Here is an 18,530-nt window from a genome sequence, read left to right as displayed (position 1 = left end):
CGCGACAATGCTACTTTCTGGTGTCGTCGGAAAAGAGGCAACCATGGTTGTCATGGATAGTTTTAGAATTAGTTTTTTAGTAAAGTCTATTTCTCGAACATCTCACTTTGGTTCTTCTGTCGTCTAATGAAATGACCCCTGAGCAGCTCTCATTCAGATTTACACGCACACATGAACTGTCTGGATCTCCAAAGATCAGCCCTGCAAAACGCCCAGTAATATGGGGAACTTTGCTTCGCAAACGAAAACAGCTAATTTCTACATCACATATAATTTTTTAAGGCGAATAAATTGACGTTTTGGAGTGTGAACATAATCAAGTGCTTAACAGTTTTGGATCTCGCGTGTCGGAGTGACGGCCAGTTCCGGTGTTTACGAAAGTAATTTTTCGGACTCCGAGCGAGGTCATTGAACGCCTCCTAATCCAGCCCAGCCACCGAGCACTCGTAGCCATTTTGGTCGCACCTAAATCATCCCAGGGAGCTGCTCGCCCACCGTTTGCGATGACCCAAAACGAGCCGACGCCGAGGAAATACAACGTCGAACCTGTTTAAATCCCGCCTGCCTGACGACACTGCGCCGCCGCCCGACTTCGGAGGCCATGGCCCGTCGCTGCTAGGCGGACTTGAGAGCAAAAAAAAAAAAAAGCCCGGGGCGTTTTTTTTTTTTTTTTTTTTTTTTTTTGAAGTAGTGGCCGAGCGGCGCCTCCGTCAAACGTTGGCCAAGTTCCCTTTGGCCCGACTGGCCCCGGGAGTCGGGACGACTGGCGCAGCAACGATTTGCACATTTTATTTTGTTGGCCACTCCAAAGTGTTGCTTCCCCACTCGTTCGGAGATCCATGCGACTGTGTCCCTCTTCCGCCGCGGGATCGAACGAGGTGTCACCGGATCGCGAGCTGCTTAGCCTCGCTTGAAACATCATGTCCACCAAAACCCCTTTGCCCACCGTCAACGAGAAGGCGACCGAGAGTGTGAGTAGCCGTTTTGTGATGTTAAGAGGTCATGGCATACAGTTTGCTGCGCATATCGGACTGAATCCTCGCGTATTGTTCTCTCCACCGCACTTCGTAAACAAATCGGCTTCCTCTGCGGCCTGCCCAATTCCCCTTGTTTGGTGTGAACACGCTTTGGGTTTGTTTTTGGTCACAGTTAAAAGTTGTCAAGTTCTTGAGTGGTAGTTGTTTATTTGGGACGTGTTGGGGACACTTTAGGCCCCAGCCGAGCAAAACTACAGGACAGACTCTACTTTAAGTGAATGCTTGGGGGGTATCCTATTGGCTACAAGGGTTATCAATCAAGAGCCTCGACCAATCGGGTTTGGAAGACAACGTCATAGCCCCGCCCACTCGTGACCAGCAGAAGGCACCCTGCCTGACTCACTGCTCAAAACAAGCGCGACACAACCGAACGCACTTCCGACCTGCCTTGTCACAATAAGGCGCTGTTTATTTCTTACCACTCACTATACTGTACTGTTGGTTTTGGGAGTTTTACTGTAACGGGTGTCTACTATTTGGACTGTTAATAAATATTACAAGCCGTGACACTAAAATATGTAAGCCCCATATTGGTAAACAATTGAAACAGTCGAATTTCTGCAGTGCTTATTTTCACAAGGGTTGCAATTTTAATTCAGATGTTATTAAGAATTATTTAAAAATATATATTTTATTATAACAATAGTATATGTTATATCAAAGGACTTGGACAATTATAACAATGAGTTGTTAACTTATTGCTGCAACTCCTAATAGCTGTCAACTTCGAAAGATTTTTAGAATTAATACGTGAAAATACATTAGTAGGGGATGGGCTAAGATAATAACCGAGGGACTGATCAATTCATGGATTTTCCTCCATTTCCTCATCCATCTGTCAATACGGCTTGTATTGACACTGGCAGCCTTGTCGTTTTCCAAAGTGTGATGTGTCATCACATTTGCAGATAACCAACAACAAACACTCGATAACGGCAACAAGCGCTCAAGTGTCACTTGCGGGTCCGGTGTCATCAAAGACCAGGCGGGGTTTATTTGGGGAAGAACCCACCCCGGTTTTACCTGACTGCAAGTTGGTCCAAGGTAGAAAATAAGCCACGATTCAAGATGACCTACTTGAAATTCCAGGAGCTTTGCATCCTGGCAATTTGTAGTTGAGGGAGCTAAAAGCTTCTAATGTGTTCCTGTGACCTAAAGCTTCCTGGATGTCATTACTGGTCCACATCTTTGGCTCCTGACAAGTTAGCGTGCAGCTAGATTTAGGGGTGGGGGGGTCCTCCCAAAATCCCTTTGACTCCCGTGGAAAAATATCAGGCTTTTATTCAGAAAGGGCAACTTCCCACCGCAGTTGGCAGCCTGTCGTGGGCTTGAAGCACATTGTTATTATCTGCTTGCAAGCTCCCCTCGTCCCTGTCATGGCCTGCACTGGTTATCAGTGGGGAAGTTGCGAGCTGCGTTGACGAAGTCTGCAGGGCCGGTGGACGTGTGGTCATCGTCAAGCGTTCTCCGCCGTCTCCCTGCGGCAACATGACTGGCTCACAGGTGGCCAGGAGGCACTGCAGCCTCGTGAGTAAAAACCTCAAGACCACTAGCCAGACAGAAATGTTGCCTGAAACCATGTTTGGTGGGGGGGGGGTAATTTGAGGCTCTTTTGTGTTTCTTGCGGTGAGTGAACAATGTGAGAGGTCAAATTTAAGACTTAAAGCATCTGTGATTGAGTAGATGACGACATTTGGAAGTTGTTGGTTCAAATTGTGTTTGTAACATTTTCACTGCAACTGTGGGCTCCTATCTTTTTCTGTCACTTTTATCCAGGAACGTTCGGATTGCTGTTTTGCCTTTTGTTTGGATGCAAGCACTGTTGGCTAAATGTAGATCTGGGGCTCATTATTAGAACCAAAAGAATACCATGTAGAGGTGGTAGTACAGTGGAGCCTCGGTTTTCGACCACAATCCGTTCCAGAAGGCTGTTACAGAAGTGAATTGTTCAAATTCCGAATCATGTTTTCCCATTACAAATAATGGAAACAAATTTAATCCGTTCCAAACAAAAAACGCCTTTTTTAAGCATTTTTTCATTTGCGCATTTTTGTCCGATCGCGCAACTGCAGCGCACCGCCGAACGCCCAACCGTAGCGCACCGCCGACCGCGCAACTGCACCACGCTGGTCGCATTATTGTGACAGAGCCGTCGCTGAAATTTAGAAAATATTTTTAAAGTCCTGTTGTACTTTCCAAAATTTAAGTGGACATCAGTGCGCAGGGAGCTTAATTTGGTCCGATCGCGCAACCGCAGCGCGCCGGGCGCTCACTGTCGCTCACTGTCGCTCACTGTCGCTCACTGTCGCTCACTGTCGCATTGCTTTAGGAGCGTCTTTGTGTTTTAGGATAGCTTTACTGCTCCCACTTGCTTCCTTTGGAGGCATGATTAGAGTTGATGCAATCCTCAGAGTAACGAGAACGTAATAACGAACGGAGTCAGTTGGCATGCGGGTCCTCTCGGCTCATCTCGCGAGGTTCGACAACCGAATTTCGTCCGACATCCGAAGCAAAAAAATCTCGAATTTTTTGTTCGAATACCGATTTGTTCGAGAACCGAGACATTAGAAAACCGAGGCTCCTCTTTCGACCTGAAGAAAAAAAAATCTCAGGAATGTCCCAGAGTCCAAAAATGATGGGGTAATTTGGTTTTGGGTCTGATTGGGTTAAGTACTCTCAAAAGGTTCCGGACCCTTTAAGACGGACTCTGCAATGTTGGATGTATCTGATTGCTTGACATATTCACACTTTGCGTTCTTGACACTTGTAGTCCCTGGAACTTACGCGCCGCAGAACCAAAGGTTCCAGGTTCCAAGTAATTCGCCAGGACTTGAAAGTTGGATCTGCATTGCAGCGTTTCAGCCAGCACGATGGGGAAACGGCTCGGTTGATACTGACTGACCTCGATCAGTTTTTTTTTTTTTTTTAACCCTAGTTGCTTTTGAAAAGGACACCAGCACACACAGAAATAAAAATCAATGCTGGTAAGAATTGCAGCCAGCATCAAAGTTCACGTGACCCTCTCGGACACGCAACCACATGAATCGGGTCAACCCCCCTCCCCCCACAGAAATAATGAAGTAAATGTACTGTTTCTGTTAATCTATGTGCAGGCAAGGCTCAAGTCAAAGCGGAGGTTGTTTTTTTTATGTGTGTGTGTAGTGGAATAATGTGTTGTCTCCCTCCCGCAGCACGCGTCCTCTCACGGCAATGGCCGCCAGTCGTCCCGCTCGGGCGTGCGTTCTCGCAGCTCCGACGAGCCACAGCAGCCGCACGTGGGCAACTACCGCCTGCTCAAGACCATCGGGAAGGGCAACTTCGCCAAGGTCAAACTGGCTCGCCACATCCTCACCGGCAGAGAGGTAACCGGTAACATTGCCGCTGCCGGTTAAGTAGCTTAGCCTACCTCGTAGCAATTTTGCCAACGTCATTTTTAAATATTCAATTGATCAAAAATATCAATGCACGAGCTCAAAATTGTTTTGTTGTTGACTTTGGCTCATAGGCTAATGAGTTGTAAAATAGTTTATTTTAATAATAAAACTAGAATGATTTCCGTATTCATAATTAATTTAATAGGGATGAATGAGCCCATTATTGACAAAATAAAAACGCCCAACCGCCAAAATAACTTTTGTACTGAAATGGTACCTTCCTCGATGCATTTGTCTGCTTTAATTTTTTTCTCGTGTTGTTTTTTGTTCTTTGGGCGCAGGTGGCCATCAAAATCATCGACAAGACGCAACTGAACCCCAACAGTCTTCAGAAGGTAACTGGCCGCCCAATTTGCTCAAGCGTCTTATGATTGCCGATTCTGTGAGAAAGCGGGAAAGCGCGTCCGTGGTCGTCCCAAACAAGTCGTCACATGCAATTGAAACTACGGCAAGTGGGAGGAGCCTTTGTTTTTGCTATCCACGCCCAACCCCATCGGAACGACTCTTGCTTGCAAAGTCGTTTCAATGGGGTTACGATACCAGTTTGAGGTATTGGCGGTTGCTATTGACGGCCTCCACAAAGAAGGCCGCTATTTTGCCCCACCCCAGGCGGGCCAGCAGTGGTTTTCCATCAGTTTTTCCGAAGCGCGATCGATTTGTAACCCTTTGTGTGTCAGAGGCTCCCAGAAAAAACAACGGGCGAGCTCGTGCACGCACACAAACGGGCGATTGAGTTCCTCCCGTGTTTATTTTGTGAGATCCGAGCCGTCTTAAAAGACTCGAAAAGGTGAAATTGCTGTCGTGTGAGGCTTTAAATACAAAACAGTCGACCCCTCACCGTAGCTGACAGTAATGATGAAGAGTTGACAAATCCCAGAGAGAGAGAGACCGGCGTCCCTAAGAATTGAATCCTCACGCTAATCCGGTTGATCAGACCTTTTGTCACATCTGCTGCTGTCCGGATGACCCGGCAGAGAAAATGAGGCATGACAACGGTCGCGCGTCGCTCTGATGGGTGGCGGGGCTAGAAAATGGACGGCTTCCCTCTTTTGTGTGCTCAACAATTGGAGGACGTCCTGTCGGGTGCAGAGCGCTCCACCTGACTTATCAGCCGTCTCTTAAAGTCTCGCTTCTTAAAAAGTGCCATGTCCAAAGCGGTCACTAGCATTAGCCACACACTAATCCCAAAAGACTTGAAGGAAGAGCAGATGTTCGCGATCACATCCAGTGCTTTTCTTGGTCCTGGTCTTGATTTGAATATGGTTTCACTCCCCCTCCGCACATACGTATACATCCCTTTAAATATGCATTTTAAACAGCCAATACTTCACAAACTGGTTCTTACTGATGGTGACATTGTCGATGTGAATTTAAGACCGGTTTGTTTTTGTTCTTCATGGCCACTTTGTGGTTGTTAATGCAATTAATGTTAATTAATGCTGTTAATGCAGTCAATCACTTTGTTTGGTTTTGTGTGTTTCCGGTTGCCTCAGCTGCCTTTTCATGACTGGGTATGTGTTTCTTCACACATTTATCTTCACTTTGTGTTTACATTCAGCTCTTCAGAGAAGTCCGAATAATGAAGATCTTGAATCATCCCAACATTGGTAAGTCGTCGTTAGCAACCGTTCACTCAAGTTTGAATTCTGGCCGTCAGGCCAGTCTGCAATGAGGATCAGCAGGATGAAAATCATAAGAGAATTGGCACCAACCGAGATGTTTTTTTTGTTTTTGTTTTTTTTAAGCCTGATGCTGATATTTGAGAAAGAAAATTCAGCTAACCAATTGATTTAAGAAAATGTAATGAATAACCTTCTGGGTCAATAACTTTATGAATTACAGAACACTTGACTGTTTTACTTTGTCCTTTAACATTTGCGCAACTTACCCTAATAGGGGAGGAAATCTGCCAATTTTTATTTATTTATTTGTTTATTTATTTATTTGTTTATTTAGATGGTGATGTGCTTGCATGTTTGAATGCCATTTTCTTTATGTTGGGAAAAAAAGCATTTCAAAAGCGCTAATATCAACCTAGCATCATTTTCTGTCGGTTTGCTGGTCTTCCATCCCACCGCGGGCTATTTTAGTCCGCCTGCTGCTCTTTCATCACCACGCACGCCGAAGCAACCCGTCCTTGACGTGTGTTGTGTGTTTGTTGTTGTGTGTCTCGTCCCGCCAGTCAAGCTGTTTGAGGTGATCGAGACTGAGAGGACACTCTACCTGGTCATGGAGTACGCCAGTGGAGGTGAGCGCACACACACACACACACTTCCACGACACAATCCCGTCTCATTTTCTCCCCTCATCACATGCGCCGTCACACTCGCGTCGCTCTCTGCGATGTGCCGAGAGCCGCGCTCTCATTGCATTACTGTTGATAGGAGCGTTGCGTCCGTTTGGCGGCATTGCAATGAGATGATTACCGAGCGGGTTGACTGAAGAGGCGTCGAGTTTACAGCAGATCCGAAAAAGTCTGCACCCCCCTCTTCAAATGAGAGCGATGCAGAGAAATAACTTCCAAAACTTTTTTCCCTTGATTGATGTGAGTGGCGGGGTGAGATATTGGGGTTGCACAAATGCTCACATCCTTTGAATAGCTGGGCATATGGCTTTGTTTAGTACACAAATGTAACTAACAATTCTTTCTGTTGGATTGATCGATCGATCGATTGATTGATTGATTGATCAGTCAATGAAGCTCCTCCATCTTGTCCTCACCGTGCTTCCGCTTCCTGGTCCTTGCAGGAGAAGTCTTCGACTACCTGGTAGCACATGGAAGAATGAAGGAGAAAGAGGCCAGAGCTAAATTTAGACAGGTACGCCCGCAGCCTTCTGCTTTGGGCTGCACTGCACGGCCGCCGCGAAACGCGACACTCTTCCAAAGGCCGCTGTCGGGATTCCACAAGTTAATTAAGGTCTGGCATCATGCCATGCCACGTCTTGATGAGGCCACTCACCAACAAGCGAATTTTTGCTATGCTAGAAAAAAAAAGTTGTTTTGAAATCTTGAATCTTTTTTTTTTTTTTTTTTTTTTTTTACAATTGTCCTTTATTTTCTTTTTACAGTATTTTAGATAAGCTGCAACGAGCATTATTATTATTTATTAGCCATAAAAAGCCTCCGCCAAGTGCTGAGGAAATAAGCTTTGAAAGAAATGAATGAAACAATCGCAGCAGCACAGCTGAAAACTGCTCCTTTTCTTCCTCTTGCAGATTGTATCGGCGGTGCAGTACTGCCACCAGAAGCACATTGTCCACAGAGACCTCAAGGTGAACACGCACACATGCAGCTCCCCCAAGGAACCAGTTTTGAACCAGTTCTGCGTTGCGTCGTTCTCGCACTTCCTCTGTTTGCGTAACCCGGTACTCCATTTGGCGTGCTCAGGCGGAGAACCTGCTGCTGGACGCTGACATGAACATCAAGATCGCCGACTTTGGCTTCAGCAACGAGTTCACGCTGGGCAACAAACTGGACACCTTCTGTGGCTCGCCGCCGTACGCCGCGCCCGAGCTCTTCCAGGGCAAGAAGTACGACGGGCCTGAGGTGGACGTCTGGAGCCTGGGCGTCATCCTCTACACGCTTGTCAGCGGCTCACTGCCCTTTGACGGGCAGAACCTCAAGGTGAGGTGTGGCACCTACCGCATGGCGATGCCGAAAATGGCGCTGACTCGACTTGCCTTTGCAGGAGCTTCGCGAGCGCGTGCTGCGAGGGAAGTACCGCATCCCCTTCTACATGTCCACCGACTGCGAGAACCTGCTCAAGCGCTTCCTGGTGCTCAACCCAGCCAAGCGCGGGACGCTCGAGGTGACGCCTCAAACAATTTGATCTTGAATTTCTTTTTCAAATTTTTTTCCTCTGAGTGATAGTAAGGGCAGCCGAATAACGTCCACGTGTCTGGCACTCGTGTGTCCGAGCGGGATCGATGATAATTAGTTGTTCCGCCGGCTGAGACATTGATCTGATCGGCGGGACACCAGAACAAACAAGTGTCAAGCGGTAGAGGTCGCGCAAAATCTAAAACTTTGTCTCTGCCGCAGCAAATCATGAAGGATCGCTGGATCAATGCCGGATTCGAAGACGACGATCTGAAGCCTTACGTGGAGCCGGAGCTGGACATCGCCGATCAGAAGAGAATAGGTACCCAACAGGACAACCCACAAAGTCACACAAAGCGCTCGTGGAATGGGCCGAAACATCGCCATCCTTTGCTTATCTTGGCGTTGCGTAACAAGGCTCTTGCGCGAGCTGTTGTTTGGTGGCCCAAGCTCGCTGGCTCACTCCATTCCAGAGACCAAGAAGAAACGTGCTGATAAATAAGTAAACACAAGCTGCTGCTGCTGCTGCTGGCGAGAGGCAGCAAACTCGCCCCCGCCCCAACGTTGTGTCCCGGATAAGCGCTTAATGAAAGCGGTGGGTGTGGGGGGCTGGAGTTTACGTAACAGCAGCAAAGCCGGGAGAGGGATCCCTCACCCTGTAAATAATTCACGTAAAGGCACGGGGACAAAATAGAGGATTGCAGCCTTATGACAAAATTATTGGGCCACATAACACCAAGCAGCACTTTTGATATCCGGCAACACGACAGAAGAGTGCCGGCACCTGAGCACGTCGCCATCAACATTTATGTCATGACAAAAAACAACATGACGTGCTGAATTGGAGAGCCATCATTTAATTGTACTCATACTCGCACCTGAGCACGTCGCCATCAATATTTATGTCATGACAAAAAACATTACGTGTTGAATTGGAGAGTCATACTTTAATTGTACTCATAGTTTTCAAAACAAAAATTCAGTTTGATGATTGAAATAAATAATCAAAAAAGCCCACACAACAATTATCCTGATTTAGTGCCTAAATCCTTTCTGAGCATTTTGGGCAGACAAGTGCCTGCAGTTTGCCACCCCTAATTTGTGTGTGTCTGTGTGTGGTGTGCGTGTGTGTGTGTGCACACGCAGATGTGATGGTGGGCATGGGCTACAACTTGGACGAGATCAAGGAGGCTCTGGCCAAGATGAAGTACGACGAGATCACCGCCACCTACCTGCTGCTGGGCAGGAAGGCCTCGGAGGTAAGCGCCGTCCATCTTGGGCAAGCGGCCCCTCCTGATCCCTCCTGCCCTCCGCCCCCAGGCAGAGCCCGGCGAGTCGGCGTCCAACAGCAACCTGTCGCTGGCCAAGGCCAGACCCAACAGCGAGCTCAATGGGCAGTCACCCTCGCAACTCAAAGTCCAGAGGAGCGCCTCATCCAACCACAAGCAGCGGCGCTACAGCGAGCAAGGTTGGCATGTCAAATTCAGAAGCTTCATGTCAAGGGGCCCTAATATGTCCCTCGTTTGGTTAGTTGGCTTGTTCAATTCAAAATGCGCTCATCCTCTCCAGCGGGCCAGAACGCCACGGCGGGCACAGCCCAGCCCAAGCGCAGCCAGACGGCCGCCGTCGACAACGGAAAGGACGACGGTGGAGTCCAGCTGCGCAAGTCAGGAGCCCCGGGGAGCCGGGTCGCGCCACCCGCCGGCCCGCTGCTGGGCAACGCCAACAACCCCAACAAGGCCGACATACCTGACCGCCGGAAAGCTGGTGCCGTCGCGCACGCCGTGAGTGGACCATTCCCTTAGACCAGTGGTTCTTAACCTGGGTTCGATCGAACCCTCGGGGTTCGGTGAGTCGGTCTCGGGGGTTCAGCAGAGCCTCCACTGCGGAGGTCCGAACACACCTGATTTATCATGTAAATGTGATGACGCATATCTGAACTGGTCTCGCAAAGGCAACAGCAGAAGTCACACTGATTTGCAGGTATGTAATTTGTTGCGAGTTCCTGCATTGTGTTGGTTTTGTTCTTTCAACAAGGTGATGATCTTGCACGGCTCATTTTGTGCACCAGTAAAATACATTTATGTCTTGAATTTGAAAAGAATAATTACATTTTTCTCTAAAGAGGGGTTCGGTGAAAGCGTATATAAAACTAGTGGGGTTCGATAACTCCAACAAGGTTAAGAACCACTGCCTTAGACGCTTGTCATGTTGCTGGCGTCGGGCGGAATCCCCGCGCCTCCAAAATGGCCACTTGTGAGAATGACATGCCACTCGCGTTTCTCCTGTAGAACAACACGGCGTCGGCGGGGATGACGCGCCGGAACACCTACGTGTGCAGCGACCGCAACAATGCCGACCGCCTCTCCGTCATTCCCAACGGGAAAGAGAACAGGTGAGCGCCTGCTCCAGCGCCTGCTCAGGTCTTTGACCTCAGCGCCTTTTTGCCTTCTGTCTTTCTTTTTTTCTTTCTGTCTTTTTTTCCCTCTCATTCTCTTGTTTGATTTCTGGGGGCGGGGCCCCCGCGGGCGTTCATCAGCAGTTGGGTGGCCCGCACCGCCAGCCCTTCGCCTTCCTTGCGGGGCCAGGCGCCCAGCCCCTTGCACGCATGCCAAGCGGGCTGGGCCACGCTGCCGCACTCCTACTACGCGCTGGACTACTGCTCGGCCAAGTAAGACAGCGGGGCGGGAGTGCCACCCGTCTGTCTCCCGGTGTCTGCGCCAATCCCGCACGTCAAGCCCGCTTCTTTTCCCGCCTCCTGCTCGTCAGACTGCGAGCTGGAATGACGCATCGTGAAATGTGTTTGATGACATCTGGCGTTTTTTTTTTTACTCACTTCTCATCCTAATCTTCTCGTCATTTGTCCTCTGCCGTCAACTTTGACCCCACGGTGCTCGCCCCTCCTGGCCCCCACCTCCACTTACCAGGCGGGAAACACCATTTATATTTTCTCCAATTTTTATTGTCGTACTTTATGGCAAAAATGTACTTGTAAAATCAAAGCGAATGGCAACAAGTGAGTCGCCCCAAATATGCCGGCTGAGCTGACGGGTGTTTTTTTCCCCCCCTCCCCAGCGCATTGGTGTCCCCGGGCGGCCAGCACAACCCGGTGGCGTCCACTCACAGTGTGGCCAACGCGTCCACGCCCGAGCGTTTGCGCTTCCCCCGCGGCACAGCCAGCCGCAGCACCTTCCACGGCGGGCAGCTGCGCGACCGGCGCACGGCCACCTACAACGGGCCGCCTGCCTCACCCAGCCACTCGCACGATGCCTCACCGCTGTCGCAGGCACGCAGCCGCGCCACCAGCAACCTATTCTCCAAGCTCACCTCCAAGCTCACGCGCAGGTAGGACACTTTCTCCTCGCTTAGCTCGCATTTTTTCCCCCTCTTTCTGATGTTTCACGTTATTTGCTTCTTGTACTGCTTTTTTCAATGTCGAAATTCTCTCTTTACTTTGCTCAACTGAATACGGAACTTACAAATCTGAATTTTATCGTTACAACTGTTGGGATTCATCAACAACACTTCTGAATTTTTATGCGAAAAAAAATAATGTTTTGTGTGGGAACTCTCATTTTGAGATGTTTTTTTTTGTTACTAAACAGAGGTGACAATATTACAGGGACAACCTCTAACCACCAAAAGCTCGCCGATTGCTCAGAGGCTGAAGCGGGTCAGAGATGGGACAAAATGGCTTCCCATCCTCCTTGTGTTTTTCGCCATGGCCGCTTTCATGTCCCTTTCCCGATGTCCAAACATACGACGGGACATCGTTTGACGCAGTCTCTGTTGTCCCTCTTCCTGTGTGTTGTGGTTCTGTTGTAGAAACATGTCGTTCAGGTTTACCAAAAGGTAGGACCAGCGCTGCCTGCCCGCCCGCCTGCGCTGTCGCCCGACCGCTGGCACGCCACTAACATGCCGCCTGGCTGCACACACTCACACGCTACATACTGGTTTCACAAATGTGCCGTCTTGCAGGGAATTTCTCAGACAAATATTTAAAATCTTTATGCAACTATTTTTGTAAAAAATGGCAATTTGAATGAGCATTAGTTGCACAGTGGCTTTCCCTCGCGAGTAGCGCCGGTCCGCCGTACGTACGTCCAGAAGGCGTGCGTGCGTGCTACTCATGTCGCTGCGCTGCGTGCAGGCAGGCAGGCAGGGGGCACCGTCCACCTGTGCCACAGCCGCTCTCACGCTGTGTTCTTCCTTCACTCACACGAGTTTGCGTCCCGTCATTTAAAAGCAAACGACAAATCCTGAGGGGAGTGCCCAGCGTGAAGCGGGACGTTTGTTGCCGTTGTCACGGTTACGGAACGCCAGACACATTTTTTTTTTTCTTGCTGTTTTTGCTTGGATGGGGAAAAAATGCTAGCAGCCAGATCCACATCCTCTTCTTGTTTTTGTTTTCTTCCCTGTCTTCGTCTTCTCGCGCATCCCTCAGAGTCTCCACAGAGTTTGAGCGAAACGGGAGGCTCGAAGGCTCAAGGTGAGCTTACCCGACCAGCCGCCCCGAAAACCTTCCCGTCCGGTGGCGCCCGGCCGGCCCCTTTCTAGCTGCTGCCTAAAGTGGCATCCCAGCTTTACACCACCAATAAAACACTGTGTGTCATGTAAAAATAGCACTCCCGAGTGGACAAGGAAATCACTTGCGGCTCACATGCACTTTTGGGCAATATCCGTTTCCATCCCATTCGTCAGTCATCGATTGTAAAAATGTCCTATTGGCAAATTCGCGTCGCAACGCCTCGTTTTCGATCGAATCAACGTTGCCTCCCTGACGTGCCAATTTTGGGCAGAGTCGGTGGGAAAGGGGCCACGGCATCCATAGCGCTCCCTCTTCGACACATTTTGTCAAGATATTCTCGTCCGGTTTGTCTTGTTGGCTGCATGCCGTCATCGCCGTTGTGCTTGTTTTGTTTTGCCGTGTCTTTGCTCTTTCTGCATGTTGCTGTGTCGAACAAACAACCACCCCCCCCTTGATGCCTGCTGCAGCATGTTCAAGTTGATGAATTCTTCCAGATGTTTCATTTGCTTTCATTATTTTTATGATACAAAAAAGCAAAACAATCTGCTTGGCCAACCAGGAAAATTACCAATTTGCGACTGCAAACTTAAATTTTGTGGCCACAAATTACTCTTGGACACAATTTAATATTTTGTAATCAGACATTTACTTATTGTGACCATAATTTATATTTTCTCATCATAAATTTGTATTTGTGGTCATAAATGTGTATTTAGCAACTAACTAGAATTTTGGGACCAAACTTTGCCATTTTGAGTTAACATATTGTGCCCATATATTTAACATTTGAATTTGGTGAGTGTTTTGTGGCCACAACGAATGTCAAGACCCCCCCTACTTGATGTGTGTATTGTGTGACGTTTAGTGTGGCGTGTGTCCGCAGCCGCCACGTGCCCGTCGGGGAGGCCAAGGGCGAGGGCAAGGATGGCAAGCCGCGCTCGCTGCGCTTCACGTGGAGCATGAGGACCACCAGCTCCATGGAGCCGGCCGACATCATGCGGGAGATCCGCAAAGTGCTGGATGCCAACAACTGTGACTACGAGCAGCAGGAGAGCTTCCTGTTACTGTGCGTCCACGGTGACGGGCACGCCGAGAACCTGGTCCAGTGGGAGATGGAGGTGTGCAAGCTGCCGCGCCTCTCGCTCAACGGCGTGCGCTTCAAGAGGATCACCGGCTCGTCCATGGCCTTCAAGAACATTGCCTCTAAGGTGGCCAACGAGCTCAAGCTATGAGGAGCCACTGCCGCCGCCCCTCGAGCTGTACAATCATCCATGTAGCAACTTTCCAAACGCCTCCTTTTGTAAGAAACTAAAAGACCAGCAAAGTATGTATCCATTCGACATCACCCACCTTTGTTTCCTTTTTTTTTTAGGCAATAATCGCTCAACTGCTGACTAATACTTTGTTCTGGCCACACGGGGGCGACATAGTTGAGTTTATTTGTGTCCTGCTGTCAATGTGGACACAAAAGAGAATTTCTAGTCTTATTTATTTTCTTCCCCTCTTCCTGAATAAGATTAAAATCACCACGTAGCTTTTTTCTTGTTTTCCGTGTAAATATCTCACACTGCAAATACTGTTTTTGTTCTCTTTTTGTCTTGGGGTTGGGAAGGTGGGGAGGAGTAGAGATGGCAGCGAGGGGTGTTTGTGATGGTCACATGACCGTCATTTCATTAAATGAATCAAAGTGTTGGGATACTTGCTGGAAGCAAAACAAATCTGGGGCAAATGCTCTTAAGTCAAATGTGGGCCCAGACAATTTATTTTTTGAGCAAAAGTATTGGGACAAGCAAAAAGCTAATATATTGTGGAACTTGAGGAAAAGTCTACAAAATACAATCTGAACAAGTACTGTTGAGTGACAAGTTATTTGATTCCGACCTGGGAGTAGAATAAAAATGTCCTAATGCTTTTGTCCTTAGAGTGCTTTTAACAAAAGCAGGACAAGTTCTCTTGGGGACAGATTTTATTGCAGATCCATCTTTGAAATACACACAAGGGGGTAGAATGCGTTCTGGGACGGGCAAAGGAAAGGAAAGCGGGTCACAATTCCACCCGGCCGCGGCCGAGGTATTCCTACTTTTGCGTCGGCGTGAGGTCATCGATGGGCTGGCCTTTCTCCAGCCTCTTCTCCATGTCCACCAGCAGCTTCACGCCATCCACCACCATCTGGACCAGCTCCACCTCCGAGAAACCAAGACGGTCGGCGTTGGAGATGTCGAATACGCCACCGACCGCCGCCGTATCCACGCCGCCTGCACACAAAAAGAAGATGCCCAAACATTTTTTTTTAAGTCAGCAAATTTCATGTTTTTGATCCAAGTTCAGGGCAACCCACCAGTTCCTCGCTTCTGCAGACGAAGGCGCTTGAGGACCTCCTCGAACTTTGCGTGCTTGCTCATGTTGGGCAGCTTGACGTGGACGCCGGCGCGCAGGCCCGTCCCCAAGTTAGACGGGCACGTCAGGATGTAGCCCAGGTGCTCGTTCCACATGAAGATGTGGCCGCGGTTCCTGACCAAACTCTCAATCTGCAATGCAAAAACCGCCGAAGCGGCACAGTGTTACTTTTCAAAAAGACGTTTTGCTATTGACCTCACGGTGTTTTTCGAGGTCTTTGTAATGTCATGTCATTGACCTCGGTGAGTCCGGTGCAGAACCGCTGGAAGACCTCCTTCATGTTGCCCCCCTTCTGCATGGAGATGACCCGCAGGTGGTCCTCCTCATTCACCCACACCAGGAAGGTCTTGTTGTTATTGTGCCTTTGACGCAATATTCACACAAGGTCACTTGGGTGAGGGAGGCGTGAGGACTGGGTGTGGGGGTGGGTCCTCACCAGATGCCCCTGGCGTCAGGCCAGTCACGGGCCATCCCGGACGCCAGCAGCAGCGGTGAGACGGGCTTGTCGAAGAGGAAGTGGTCGTCAATCAGCTGCTGCTGCTCGGCGTCAGTCATGTTCTTCAGAGCGTAGTACTTCCCCGTCAGTTCACCACTCAGCGACGCCAGAACTGCAAAGTGAACTTTTTGTTACCACAGCATTTATGGCAATTTTGGGGGGGGGGAATCTAAAATTTTCCACCCCTCAAGACTTTTTAAGTGGCCCCAAGTGAAGGTTGTAAAGTTTCTGCTGACTGTGGACTCCACTGAATTTTTAAAGGCTCGTTGGCAAAATCAGGAGTAGTGTTGTTCCGCCTGCTGCCGCTAGAGGTTGCCCAGCACCAGCAGCATTCCTTTTACCTTGGATGGAGAGCTGCTCTACTACTCGGCGTTCACCGCGGCTGCAGTGCGGCGGCAGGCAGAATCCACGGATGCTACGGCCCGTTCGCACCCGAGAGCTCAGCACGTAGTTGGGGTCCAAGTCGTCGCCACCCTAAAAAAAAAAAACGACCAGGTGAAACCATGCAAGCGCAGCACCATTATGTGGAGAAGTGAGCATTTGGCGCAACTTACCTGGAGGTGGTTGGCGTTGAGGTCAGTCTTGTGCTTGTCGGAAGGTTTGTAGCCTCCGTGGCGGTCCTTGATGACTGGGTCCAGGAGCTCCTTGAACACCTCGTAGGTGTCCTCGTCGCCCGCCACGCAGCCCACAGTCATGATGAACGGATGGCCTGGGCGCACGACAAATCTGATAGGATAAGCGTCACCGGCATAGCTACCCACCATCCAAGTCAAAAGGTAAAACCTCACCAGGGTTGTCGACGCCAGTCTGGATGACGTCATCAAGCGTGAAGCCACTGGGCGTCTTCCTGGCCCGCAGTTTGTCGTACATGTCGGGTGTCAGCACCTTGGCCATGTGGTTGTTGTGCTGGCTCAGGTCCGGGAACTCCTGCGCCGACGTGTTGCGCAGCTTCATCTCGTTGTGCGTGTTACCGAACGGCATGTCTGCACCCTGACCCGCCGGGAACGGAGGAAGAGAAAGAGGACATCTACACGTGAGCAAACCAGACTCATCGGCGACAAGGTAAAGCCAACAAAGAACTCGAGAACTAGAGAAAGAGTCACTCAACGCATGACAAAACTGGAGGAACCAAAACACTGTGCTGGCCCCTGACTTGAATTATCTGTAACTATCCATAGATGCCACAAGATGGCTGCAAAGCACCAATTATGGCCAAATGGAACGTTACCCACTTCAACATACACCATTGACACCAAGGCACCACTAGATGTCACTAAAGAGAAACATTTAGCTTTAGCCTGAACACAAAAGCAGCAAACAGGTGCCTTTTCTGCACTCCCCTACCACCACACTCAAGGTTTTTGTAGTGCAAAATTTCTTAATTTTTATGTCATAACGCACATAGTTGTATTTGATGCACAGTTTTTTAGCAGTTTTTATTTTACTAAAATCAAATGAATACTAGTACTAAGAATTTTCACTAAAAGCATCTTGTATGGCTTTAAGACTAAACTACTTGTCTTGTAAAAAAATACACAATCCGTGGCAAATCCAATCTCCTCCTGCAGCAAAATGTGTTTCCTTTCAAGTGTCACAACCATGACAAAGTGAGATTCATGTTAACAAAATCTGGTTGCACGATTTATTAATGGCCATTCCTGACAGACAACGAAGAGTACAGAACAGAACTTGGCTTGGAGGCGTGGGCCCGCTGTGCTGTGAATCAATGCAATTCATTGTGTGTCCGATAATAGGCCAATGCGCGTCATTCCATCATTCAATCCCTCAATTTTAGAAATAGCTCCTGCACGTTCATGCATACAAATCCAAATTCTTACCTTTGCTTTGCAGATATGCGGCTGATTACTACAACTACTAGCCGGGACGGATACCAAAATCCCTATTTTTCCTGCAAACGCGCCAAAACAAGCAACAATCTGGGTCCGACAACAAGATACCCTCTCTTCTTCTCAGCGTCCGCGTAACGACGCCAGCTGACACCATCATTTATAGAGCCCCTTGCTCGATGCACATTGGACGAGGCTCGCATCCATTCACGCCGTTCGTGACATGATTGGACGACGCATCCTCGCCTGTTTTTAATGCGTTATTTGTCATAATTTGTGGTCAAAGTGGGCATAATAAAATACCAGAACCGCGTAAGTAATTGTTTTGAATAAATTCATAAACATATTTTGTGGTTCAGAAAATGGATGACGGACGTCCGGAATAGAGAAAGCATTGTACTTCCAATAAAACCAAAATGGTGTCAGAAATATTAAACGGATGCAATCAAAACATACAGTATGAATAAATTACTGTTTAGTAAATACTTCATATTTGTACGGAAATATAATCTTACCTGAAATAGTGTCCTTTCTCATTCAATATATCGCTTTATGGACTTTTGTATACACTCAAATCATAAAATCACTAATTTATGTATGTTGCACAAAAAAGAATGTGGTCAAACATCATCCATTTTCTGCACCGCTTTGTCCCCACGGGGGTCGCGGGCTTGCTGGAGCCTATCCCAGCGGTCATCGGGCAGGAGGCAGGGGACACCCTGAACCGGTTGCCAGCCAATCGCAGGGCACACAGAGACGAACAACCCATCCGCACTCGCACTCACACCTAGGGGCAATTTAGAGTGCCCAATCGGCCTATTAAGCATGTTTTTTGGAATGTGGGAGGAAACCGGAGTGCCCGGAGAAAACCCACGCGGGCTCGGGGAGAACATGCAAACTCCACAAAGGGTGGGTCGGAGGTGGAATCCAACCGGCACCCTCCTAACTGTGAGGCGGACGCGTTAACCAGT

At 48.8% G+C, this 18,530-nt stretch overlaps 2 protein-coding genes across 12 annotated transcripts; one reads left to right on the top strand and one right to left on the bottom strand.

The window, feature by feature from the left end:
- Positions 1 to 404: 404 nt before the first annotated feature.
- Positions 405 to 14,393, top strand: mark3a (MAP/microtubule affinity-regulating kinase 3a). Of its 11 annotated transcripts, XM_037242334.1 has the most exons (20): positions 405 to 971; positions 3,973 to 4,021; positions 4,229 to 4,399; positions 4,753 to 4,806; positions 6,030 to 6,078; positions 6,654 to 6,719; positions 7,220 to 7,290; positions 7,688 to 7,744; positions 7,860 to 8,096; positions 8,161 to 8,280; positions 8,514 to 8,613; positions 9,438 to 9,550; positions 9,612 to 9,759; positions 9,861 to 10,075; positions 10,583 to 10,686; positions 10,831 to 10,962; positions 11,367 to 11,636; positions 12,117 to 12,143; positions 12,736 to 12,780; positions 13,703 to 14,393. In XM_037242334.1, exons 2-20 carry the CDS (start codon positions 4,016 to 4,018, stop codon positions 14,049 to 14,051), a joined length of 2,334 nt encoding a protein of 777 aa, XP_037098229.1. In that variant the 5' UTR covers positions 405 to 971; positions 3,973 to 4,015; the 3' UTR covers positions 14,052 to 14,393. The 11 variants fall into 11 exon arrangements, with proteins under 11 accessions (XP_037098229.1, XP_037098224.1, XP_037098223.1 ...); XM_037242329.1 differs by lacking the exon at positions 3,973 to 4,021 and having other exon boundaries at positions 10,834 to 10,962; XM_037242328.1 differs by lacking the exon at positions 3,973 to 4,021.
- Positions 14,394 to 14,770: 377 nt separating this feature from the next.
- ckba (creatine kinase, brain a) lies at positions 14,771 to 17,709 on the bottom strand. The gene is made up of 8 exons (XM_037242394.1): positions 17,551 to 17,709; positions 16,501 to 16,702; positions 16,267 to 16,421; positions 16,054 to 16,186; positions 15,653 to 15,824; positions 15,455 to 15,578; positions 15,158 to 15,347; positions 14,771 to 15,074 (listed from the first exon to the last, which is right to left on the bottom strand). Exons 2-8 carry the CDS (start codon positions 16,691 to 16,693, stop codon positions 14,896 to 14,898), a joined length of 1,146 nt encoding a protein of 381 aa, XP_037098289.1. The 5' UTR covers positions 16,694 to 16,702; positions 17,551 to 17,709; the 3' UTR covers positions 14,771 to 14,895.
- Positions 17,710 to 18,530: the final 821 nt, after the last annotated feature.

The sequence above is a fragment of the Syngnathus acus genome, chromosome 22, assembly GCF_901709675.1.
Source record: "Syngnathus acus chromosome 22, fSynAcu1.2, whole genome shotgun sequence".
NCBI lineage: Eukaryota > Metazoa > Chordata > Actinopteri > Syngnathiformes > Syngnathidae > Syngnathus > Syngnathus acus.
Note: the sequence above shows the minus strand (reverse complement) of the source record. Positions and strands in the feature narration are given on the sequence as shown.

Excerpts from the sequence above, each read along its gene's own strand:
- mark3a (XM_037242328.1), top strand. The coding sequence starts at position 921 with ATGTCCACCAAAACCCCTTTGCCCACCGTCAACGAGAAGGCGACCGAG. Across the intron at positions 9,551-9,611 it reads TGGGCAGGAAGGCCTCGGAG|GCAGAGCCCGGCGAGTCGGC; the intron begins GTAAGCGCCGTC and ends CTCCGCCCCCAG. Across the intron at positions 10,687-10,830 it reads CCCAACGGGAAAGAGAACAG|CAGTTGGGTGGCCCGCACCG; the intron begins GTGAGCGCCTGC and ends GGCGTTCATCAG.
- ckba (XM_037242394.1), bottom strand. The coding sequence starts at position 16,693 with ATGCCGTTCGGTAACACGCACAACGAGATGAAGCTGCGCAACACGTCG. Across the intron at positions 16,422-16,500 it reads GACTGGCGTCGACAACCCTG|GCCATCCGTTCATCATGACT; the intron begins GTGAGGTTTTAC and ends TCGTGCGCCCAG. Across the intron at positions 15,348-15,454 it reads TCTGCACCGGACTCACCGAG|ATTGAGAGTTTGGTCAGGAA; the intron begins GTCAATGACATG and ends TTTGCATTGCAG.